The 10963-nt window shown below is 32.5% G+C and overlaps 1 protein-coding gene across 2 annotated transcripts; it reads left to right on the forward strand.

The window, feature by feature from the left end:
• Positions 1-6919: 6919 nt before the first annotated feature.
• On the forward strand, positions 6920-10082 carry LOC145109241 (serine/threonine-protein kinase SRK2E-like). Of its 2 annotated transcripts, XM_079046372.1 has the most exons (9): positions 6929-7482; positions 7999-8073; positions 8163-8264; positions 8364-8417; positions 8611-8703; positions 8797-8889; positions 9200-9304; positions 9397-9495; positions 9569-10082. In XM_079046372.1, exons 1-9 carry the CDS (start codon positions 7306-7308, stop codon positions 9842-9844), a joined length of 1074 nt encoding a protein of 357 aa, XP_078902498.1. In that variant the 5' UTR covers positions 6929-7305; the 3' UTR covers positions 9845-10082. The 2 variants fall into 2 exon arrangements, with proteins under 2 accessions (XP_078902497.1, XP_078902498.1); XM_079046371.1 differs by having other exon boundaries at positions 6920-7482; positions 8611-8889.
• Positions 10083-10963: the final 881 nt, after the last annotated feature.

Below are 10963 nucleotides of genomic sequence, written 5' to 3' on the forward strand. Positions count from 1 at the left end.
GAACTCGGCATGTCGAGTTGGTGGCCCGGTGTTCACGAGCACATGTCGGCAATTGTCGAGCTCCACCGAGACCAATCCATGCAACCTTATGTGTTATCATTTGTTACTACAAAGATAATTTTAATGATGAGATGAGGAAAGTTAAATATTATATTGTAGTCTTATAATGAGTATTGTGACAACCCATCTTTTCATGGCAATGAGCTCGATAACTTTTTGTAGATGCGAAAGAAAATGAAAAATCATTAATTGTTTTTTACCAATAATTCAAGAAATATTATGACATCTCATCACTTCTAAATGGCAAATTCAACATGTAGTGTGACAAATATAAGATGACATGCAAATTAATAATATGACAGTGCAACATGTATGACACCATTTCTCTAGCTTTGTGATATGTTTGTCAAAAAGAGTCTTGAAAACAGAAAGTTAAATACAATAAGTTTATTTATATAGAACCATTTATTAAAAGTAATTATAGGTCTTTGAAATATATCAAATTATATAAAAAGATATATAAATAATAGATATATGATTTTTTAGGAACCTACTAAATTTATTATAATAGATAGATGTTTTTGGTTTCTAAACATCTACTTTTACTTTTAGATCAATACCTTTTTATTCTAAAAATAAAAACACTCGTAAATTCGAATAATTTTATTTTAAAGTTTTTAAAGGTGTAATTGAATTGCTATAGAATGGTATTGTAACAACCATTTAAAGGTGAAGGTTATCCACCATTTCGTTTCTTATAATTTATTTGTTACATCGATTTTTCTTTCCTCTTTTATTTCTATCTCTCACATTACACAATACATACATCTCTTTCAACTCATTTGTTTGGTTATTTTAAATCAATACAAACTAATCACAACACATGGAAACTCATCTTTCAAATCTCTTCCAACCCATATATATATTTTTTATTATTTTTAAATCAATACAAACGAATTTAAATCATACAAATTTAATTTCTAAAATATTAAAAAAAACATATAAAACTAATTCACAAACTAAATAAAAAATACAAAACTATTGGGTTACATAACCTGCATTTGGCTTCAATTGGCGATACCATTGCTTCGAGGATTCATTTCATCGGTGGTACCACCCTCCGTATATCTCCTTTGCCCACCTACTCTGTCCACCCTACCCACTTACATATCAATGAGGTCCAAGTATTTGCAAATGACTTCATCATATGGACATTTAGTTAGACCCTACTTGTTATACAAAATACATAACATAATATGTTGTAAACCTGTATAAATTCTCTCAAATTATCAATCTTCCGTTATAAATAGCCACACATTTTGTTTTCCATTTTTTCCCTATTTAATAGAAAATATTTTCACAAAAAATGTTATTTTAAGTGAGATCTAAAACTTTAATTAATCGAACTTGTTACTAACATGACACATATAATCTTTTAGAGTTAAATTTTTTTAAAAAAAATTGATAGTCACCCTTTCCCTAATATATGGACATTAAGGTATATATCGATGTGATGTACTTGAAGATTATAAACATATAAAATAAAAATTAGATTGCTAATTCTCTTTTTGCACAAAATAAATTCATTTTGTGAAATTCTCTTTTTGCACAACATAAATTCATTTTTAAGGCAAAACAAAAAAGCATACCGATTAAAACAATTTTCAATTTAGTTGAAGATTATAAACATACAAAATAAAACTTAGATAGTTAATTCATTTATTTGTTCATGACTTAATTTTGTAGACTATTATATTACATTTTTGCACATTATGGTTGACACATCCAAATATGAGTATATTGAAACCATGATCGAAAAACTGAATCGAATAAAAACCGGTTGTATTTAATTTAATTATTGATTATAATTTTGAAAGCAAGTTTTCTATTTTCAATGAAAGATGAATACTTAGGTTGCGTTTAGTTACGGAAAAACAATTTTCATTTTTCGTTTTTCGTTTTCACTTTTTAGTTTTTGTTTTTCGTTTTCAGTTTTCATTGGAAAATTTAGAAAACACGTTTAGTTAAACTTATTCATTTTTCATTTTTCATTTTCAGTTTTAGAAAATTAGAAAACGCGTTTAGCTGTGTATATTTCTATCGGTTTTCAATTTTAGAAAACGATAGCGGTGATAGGGTGGGGGTGGGGGCTGCCACACCCCGATCCTTGTCGGAATCGATCGAGGCGTGATATATTGTTCAAAGTCTCATGACAACTATGTTATAATATGATTAGATTCAAGTAAGTACTAAGTATGCAAACAAGATCCACAACATACAAATACAAATCCAAATACGAACAACATTTATTACATCAAATTTAAATAGTCTTGTGGATTTCTAAGGCACAACCTATTTTTCATCAACTTCATTCTTCAAATCTGCATCATGGGTAAAAACAGGTCAACTACGAGAGTTGGTGAGTAATCTAATTTTAGTAGAGAAAATTATGAAGTTGAAACCTTTATAATTGGAAATTTGTTTTCTTTTGAAGTCGGCAAACAATTGTATTTGAGATAACGGTTTATAAATAAAAAATTGATTAACAAATGATAACAACAATAAGTCCTCACCCTATATATACATATATATATATATATATATATATATCTATATATATATATATATATATATATATATATATATATAAATATATATAGGATGGAGTATCTAATCATCATACACACTCAACCACGTGCGATCAATCACCTTAGCGTCCCAAGGCGGGGTGGTCAACCCAATAGCGCTATTATTGTCCATAACGTACCTCAAGAATACGGGCATAGTCATGGAGATTAGACTAAAAATGGTAATGCACTACAAGTACATGTAGCGTAAACAAACAATAGTTATACAATTAATGACTCACGTATAAATGTCCCAACAATGTCTCAATTGTGATAAAACAATAAAATGAAGTTGGAATATATTAGAACCACATGATACACCCCAAAAGTATTGAAAATTATAAAGTATGGGGTAGATTACTCACCTTAGTCCCAAAACGAAATGCGTGTGTCGTACGATAGACGATTCGGGTCAAAATGGCGTAGAACCTAATATAATTAATAGTTTTGGTTTAGGAACTGCTAAACGAGAATGGAGTATTAATACAAATAATTAGACACATATTCTTATATTAGATGAATTAACAATAATTCATTTTGATTATAATATTAAGGTATTTATTTGTTAAATGAATTTTAAATTAAATTACTTACTTTGCATAATTAATTTATATTTTCAATTTAGGTCAGATTTTAATAATTTCTTATTAAAATAATAACTTGCCCAATTATAATTATTTACAGATTTTAACAATTATTTATATGAAATAATCATTAAAATGCATTTTTACATGCTTAAATACTTAGGAAAATAGTTTTAAATAGTAAACAGTATTGAAAAATTATGAAATTATTAGGAAATCATTATTTCATACAATATGAATTACTGTAAAATTTGTATATTTTTCTGAACTGTTTTAGTATTTATTTAATATTTTAATGATTAAACAACACAAAATTCGGGAAAAATAGTAAATAATTCTGAAAATATCTGTAAAATTAACCATAGTTTTATAACATGATGTAGAGCTCAGTGTATAAGTTTCAGATATTTGTGACTATGGGAAGTATTTTTTATATATTTCATTATTAATTAATCAATAAAATCATAAATAATAGTAAACAGTAATATAAATGCATGAAACTTCATAAATTATGTTTAATCAATATATTGGTCATCCCAGAATTTTCTTAGAATTTATTGAATGCAAACAGTATTTTATGTGAATTATTGCCCTACTTTATTGCAATAATTATTGTAATTCAATAAAAATAAGTTATTTTCTGAAAATTTCCAGAACTTCTTATTTTATTGATGGGATTCTGAGAAAAATCAGGTTTATGCATAAAATGAGTTTTAGATATTTTGGTGGATTTAATTTGTTTCTTGTATGAATTTGAAACTTTTAACAACATACCTTGATGAATGCTTCAAGAGGGATGAAGATTTGAGTATAATAGATTGTTCTTGGCTGGAATATGAGTATTTCTTGGATGAATTTCGAGATTGAGAGTGAGAGAAAGAATAGAGAAGGTTTAAGTGGTGAAGAGAATAATGTGTTGGGAGAGAAAGGAAAGGAAAGTGGATGGGAGGTGTGAGTGGGAGACCATGGGAATAATCTTTTTGCTTTTGGTGGTCTTCATAATTTCCGACTAACACAAACATCTTTTACATAATTACTATAAGAGTTTTATAAAATTTAATGTAAAGTTTATAAAAATAGAGTTTTATAAAATTTAATGTAAAGTTTATAAAAATGGAGTTTTATAAAAGATGAGTTATTATTTGATTATAACAATCTACTTTGATTTGAAGTTTAATTATAGCATTCAAGTTTGATTCTTTTAAATTTAATTAGAGCATTATAATTTGATTTGATTTTAATATGGTATCATAATTTAATTTGATTATAGTTATAACGTTGTACTATACTATGTTGCTATTAACGTCAATTTATATCGTAGTGTATGAGTTTTGATCCTATTAGCGTCAAGTAATCTTGAGTAGGGTTTGAATGAGATTGAGAGAGGTTTCGTTTGTGATCTTTTTGAGTGTCCGGCTTCGCAACGCAAGGTCCATAGACCCCGTTAAGCCATGATTTAGTGTCCTACACAATCCCGATGATTGTGCAATAGTGTTTTATCGCTTTGGTTCGTTGTTTAGCACTGTTAAGCCTAAGGAATATCAAACACATGAACTTTCCAAATGATGTTTTCTCATTAAAATAGCGAATTGTACAGTGATTACATAACGTAAACCCTAACATACAAGGGTTAATGGAGTTGACCGGTTTAACTTGTTGACTTTGTTTGACTTTGACTTGACCGAAATTTGATGGTTGTCACAGGGGCAGCGGCAGGGGGCAGTGGTGGTGTCGATGATGGCGACGGTGGTGGCGGCGGTGGTGATGAGAGGCAATGATGGTGGCGGTGGTGGTGACGGTGGCGGTGGTGATGGGGTAGTGGTGGTGGTGATGGTGATGGTAGGTCGGTGATTGTGGTAGTGATGTTGGGTGTGTGTATGTGTGTGTGTGGATGCGTGTGTGTTTATGGGGGTGGGGGTGGGTGTGTGTTTGTGTGTGTGTGTGGGTGTGTGTTTGTGTGTGTGTGTGGGTGTGTGTGTGTGTTTGTGGGGGTGTAGGTGTGAGTGAGGGTTGGGGTGGGTGTTTGTTTATGTTTGTGTGTGTGTGTGTGGGTGGGTGGGGTATGTGTGTGTTTGTGGGGTGGGTGTGTGTGTGTGTTTGTGGGGGTGAGCTTGGGACTGGGTGGGTGTGGGTAGGTAGGGGTGTGGTGGGTTGGGGTAGGTAGAGGTGGGAGTGAGTGTGTGTTTATATTTTAGAAAAATTTTGGAATTAGAAAAAATATGGAAAACAATAATTATTGGTTTTCCAAAAATTTCCACCTTCTTTGTAATTTTAGAAAACAGAAAATTTTCATTTTCCGTAAAAAATTTAGAAAAATAGACGAACTAAACGTTTTTTCAAAATTCTCATTATTCTTGGAAATTTTTTCCGGAAAACGACTCATTTTTCTGCAACTAAACGCACCCTTAGTTACGAAAAAACAGTTTTCCTTTTCCATTTTTCGTTTTCCCTTTTCAGTTTTTGTTTTCCGTTTTCAGTTTTCATTGAAAAATTTAGAAAACGCGTTTAGTTAAAACTTATTCATTTTCCATTTTCAGTTGTAGAAAATTAGAAAACGCGTTTAGATGTGTATATTTCTATCGGTTTTCATTTTTAGAAAACGGTAGCGGTGGTAGGCTGGGGGTGGGGGCAGCGGCGGGGGGCAGTGGTGGTGTCGATGATGGTGACGGTGGTGGTGGTGGTGGCGGCGGTGGTGATGCTAGTGATGAGGTAGTGGTGGTGGTGGTAGTGATGGTGATGGTAGGTCGGTGATTATGGTAGTGGTTTTGGGTGTGTGTGTGTGTGTGTGTTTGTTTATGGGGGTGAGGGTGGGTGTGAGTGTGGATGTGTGTGTGTGTTTGTTTGTGTGTGTGTTTATGGGGGTGGGTGTAGGTGTTTGTTTGTGTGTGTGTTTATGGGGGTGGGTGTGGGTGTGTGTGTGTGTGTGTGTGTTTGTGGGGGTGTAGGTGTGAGTGGGGGTTGGGGTGGGTGTGTGTGTGGGTGGGGGTTGGGGTGGGCGTCTGTTTATGGGTATGTGTGTGTGTGTTTGTGGGGGTGGGGGTGTGTGTATTTGTGGTTATGTGTGTGTATGGGGGGTGCGGGTGGGGGTTGGGGTAGGTGTGTTTGTGGGTGTGTGTGTGTGTGTGTGTGTGTTTTGTGGGGGTGGGTGTGGGTAGGTAGGGGTGTGGTGGGTTGGGATAGGTAAATGTGGGAGTGAGTGTCTGTTTATATTTTAGAAAAATTTTGAAATTATAAAAATGTGGAAAAACAATAATTATTGGTTTTCCAAAAATTTCCAACTTCTTTGTAATTTTAGAAAACAGAAAATTTTCATTTTCCGTGAAAAATTTAAAAAAATAGACGAACTAAACGCGTTTTCAAAATTCTCATTTTCCTTGGAAATTTTTTCCGGAAAACGGCCAATTTTTCCACAACTAAACGCATCATTAACTTTTTAAGTAAAAACCACATTTCTATCGATACCTATACCGCTACAAGCAAATTTTTAATTACATTCAATTTTGTTTTAAAATCAAAATGGGTTTTCGAATTCAATATGATATGATCCGGTTTTAACCCAAATATCCGATTTGATCCCCCACATTATCCATCCCATGATCCCAAACACATCTACCATAACAAAGAAGACGACAGTGAAAGGAAAAAACAAACCAAAACGCCGTCGTATTACATATCCATTTGACGAAATTTGTCCCTTTCTTCCATCACCCCACCCCACCCCACCTTCGTCACCATCACTTCTCCAACCACTGATCTCCTCTCACAGCATCAAAGATTCAAGATATATTAAACAAATTCAATCCTATTCCCCCACTCGCCGACCACAACAAAAATATCTCACCCCTTCCCTCGAATTCTTCCCAAAAGCAACCGACTTTAGAGAAATCTGGGCCCTTCTCTCTATCTGTTTCGTGATAATCTTTATTATTATAATCACCCACATAACCGGCATCTTAGGAAAGAAGAAGTGGTTTCCGGGATCTTTTGTTCAAGTTAATCAGCCGCCGGTGATCATATACTGTGGTGGGATTGATTGATTTTTTGTCGTTTGGTTAACTGGAATGTTATTTGGGTTTGACTTTTGACGCCGGAGAATGGATCGGTCGATGGCAGCGGCGAGTTCCGGTATTGATTTACCGATCATGCACGATAGTGACCGGTATGATTTGGTTAAAGATATTGGGTCGGGTAATTTTGGAGTTGCTAGGCTTATGAGAGATAAACAGACTAAAGAGCTTGTCGCTGTTAAGTATATCGAAAGAGGTGAAAAGGTCAGTTGGGGCTTTTCATTCTTTTGATTTAATCTGTATCTGTTTTTGGTATTTTCTGATTGATTGGTGAAATACCACTATCGGATTTTGATCGATCCTTTTTGGGTATTCTTAATTTCACTTCAAACTGTCTAATTTAAGGGAGTTCTATTTTCTTTCCATTTATGGATCTTTCACTTTCTTCGCGATTGATTTTCGCAATTAGCAATTAACAATTAGCATCCATGTTAAAATTAAACAAATAACGAGGAGCAAAGATTGTAGGATGAACATTTGGGGGAAATTAAAACCATGAAATTTAATCGTTTCCCTAAATTAGCGATAAAATTCACATCAATGAGTTGACAAGACCTCATATTTCTAGGACTGCAGCTTGAAATTGGAGCACAAGCTTCTCCATGTTCTTAGCATCAAGCGTATAAGTTTTTTCTTTAAAAATTATGTGGGAATTGTGAAGTTCATTGGTAACTTGATAATTTGATCATCGTTCTAATTAAATTTGATATTTGTTTTCAGATAGACGAAAATGTTCAAAGGGAAATCATCAATCACAGGTCTTTAAGACATCCTAATATCGTTAGGTTCAGAGAGGTGCAATCATTTTTCTCTATTTTTTTGTTTAAATTATCATTTTTAATAACAAGTTAATTACTAATTTCAAAATTTTAAATATATTTTAGCTCATATTGACCCCAACCCATTTGGCAATTGTGATGGAATATGCTTCTGGAGGGGAACTTTTTGATCGAATTTGCAATGCAGGGAGGTTTAACGAAGATGAGGTTCTTCTTCTTTTTTTTTTTTTTTTTTTTAAATTTTATATGAAATTTTTGTTGTTTTTTTTTTCTTGCAAAAAATTTAATTGTGTTGATTATGAACAGGCTCGATTCTTCTTTCAACAACTCATATCTGGTGTCAGCTATTGTCACTCTATGGTAAATTAAACTTTTACATTTGTTCAAATAAGTTTATTAAACTTTTTTCAAGAGATTTAACTACTCAACTTTCAATTTTGTTTCATTGTTATGAAATTTTGTATTTGATTACTATTTAATGAAAATAGTTTTGCTTTTTATTATTATTTAGGTATAGGCTAATCATTTGATTTTTTTTTTTTCATCATTGAAGCAAGTTTGTCACCGTGATTTGAAGCTAGAAAACACGTTATTGGATGGAAGCCCTGCTCCCCGTTTAAAGATTTGTGATTTTGGTTACTCAAAGGTAGCAACTTTTCCCACTCGTTTTATTTGGTTCGTGTATTTTTATACTTTTTGTCAAAAAAATTATATAATTTTCTTGATTTTACATTTGCAGTCGTCGGTGTTGCATTCACAACCAAAATCGACCGTTGGTACACCAGCATATATCGCACCCGAAGTGTTGCTTAGGCAAGAATATGATGGAAAGGTAAGTTGTACTGCACTTGACATGACACAGCAGGAGAAGACATGACAAAACAGGTTGTACTATTTGTTTGTCACAGAGGACATGATATGACAAAACATGACAAAACAGGTTGTACTATTTGTTTGTCACAGAGGACATGATATGACAAAACAGGTTGTACTGTTTGCGACACGACATGACTAAATATGTTGCACTACGTTTGATATGACATGGCACAAAAGGAGATGACATGACAAAACATGTTGTACTGTATTTGACATGCATCAGACTGAAACCGTGACTGAAGTTTTAATCAATTATTTGTTTTCAGATAGCGGATGTTTGGTCATGCGGGGTGACATTATATGTAATGCTCGTTGGTGGCTACCCTTTTGAAGATCCAAACGAACCAAAAGACTTTCGAAAGACAATACATGTATATGACATAAATATGTTTCAACTTCATTGTCACGATATTATGATATATATTTTTTTTCACTTATATCAATCTACTTTCATAATCCACAGAGAATTCTACATGTCCAATATTCAATCCCAGAAAATATTCAAATTTCCCCCGAATGTTGGCACCTCATTTCAAGAATATTTGTTGGAGACCCCACACAGGTCGGTTTTTTTTTACTTAATACAGAAAGAACAACTTAACAGATATTTACAAATTTACCCTTTTGTGGAACAGAGAATAACGATGGCGGAGATAAAACAACACAAATGGTTTCTAAAGAACCTTCCGGAAAATCTCATGGATGAAGACAAAATGATGACAAATCAATTTGAAGAACCGGATCAACCGATGCAAAGTGTTGATGTGATTATGCAGATAATATCAGAAGCAACTATTCCACCTGTTGGTCTTTATGATCTTGATATGATGGATGATGATTTGGATGACTTTGACTCTGATCCAGATGAACTTGATATTGACAGCAGTGGTGAGGTGATATATGCAATTTGATGATTAAATTTATACTATATATGACAAGACAAGACAAGGTTTGTGTATGTAGAATCACTTGTGGGTTGTGTTTAGATGTTGTCACGGGAGTTTTTTGTATTTTGGGTCGGGTTTTTTCCGGGCAGTGTGGGCAGATCCCGGGCAGTTGTCATGTTGCCCGGGATTTTGGTGTTTCTGGTTTAGGAAAGACCCGACTTTTTTTAAATACCAATTGAAATCGACTATGACTTTTTTTTTTTTTTTTTTTTTACACAATGATGAAATCGAAGCCATGTATAATTTTAATTGCATGGATTATTATGTTATTCCACCCTTATTTGGAAGGTTAATGTCATAACATAAAGGGTAACATTTTTTTTTTTCATAAAAAAAAAGACTTGATTTAAAAAAGAAAAATTGCTATAGAATGTAAGAAACAAGAATTGTGTTCATACAATACCATTATTTTAAGGGTATTTTGTGAATTACCTATTTATGATATTTTTCTAGGACATGTAGTAAAAAAATACAAATAGTTTGTTATTATTTATGACACTAACCTTTGGGAATTTCCATAAATAGGAATGCCGAATTCTGGGCAATGTGTGGCATTGTTGTTTAGTTTCATCGGGTGTGTATTCATCTTTTTTTGACAAACAAAATCGAAAGTAAATATTTAAGTGAGAGGGGGTGTGTATATTCATATACTATTAGATAAAGAGAAATTAAATATATTCATATACTATTAGATAAAGAGAAATTAAATATATTTCTGCTTTTTGTTTCTATAAATCTTTCTAACCATTTAAATAGTAATATGTGTAATATTTAATATTAATTTAATGATATTTTAATATATTAATATGACAAATGTCATTATTTAATTGGGTAGGAGGATTTATAGGAACAAAAATAAGAGGATATTTAATTTCCCATTAGATAAACATTTGAATTTAGGGAAAATATTTTATAAATAATGTTCTGAGCTATTTACTTAAATGAACGTATTTCGGAAGCTAAATCTTTTACAATGAAATGATGACCAATGTTTTACAAGGGTCTTTCGATTCGTGAGGGTGCATCTTAAAAACGCTCATTTAAATCTCAAGTAAAACCATACCATCAATTCAATCAACTATT

The sequence above is a fragment of the Lactuca virosa genome, chromosome 4 (assembly GCF_052849685.1).
Source record: "Lactuca virosa cultivar CGN04683 chromosome 4, Lactuca_virosa_CGN04683_v6, whole genome shotgun sequence".
Lineage (NCBI taxonomy): Eukaryota > Viridiplantae > Streptophyta > Magnoliopsida > Asterales > Asteraceae > Lactuca > Lactuca virosa.

What these genes read in the sequence shown, in the direction of transcription:
- LOC145109241 (XM_079046371.1), top strand. Translation starts at nt 7,306, where the DNA reads ATGGATCGGTCGATGGCAGCGGCGAGTTCCGGTATTGATTTACCGATC. An exon ending in ATATCGTTAGGTTCAGAGAG is followed by an intron (nt 8,074 to 8,162) that starts GTGCAATCATTT and finishes AATATATTTTAG; the next exon opens with CTCATATTGACCCCAACCCA. An exon ending in ACTTTCGAAAGACAATACAT is followed by an intron (nt 9,305 to 9,396) that starts GTATATGACATA and finishes CATAATCCACAG; the next exon opens with AGAATTCTACATGTCCAATA.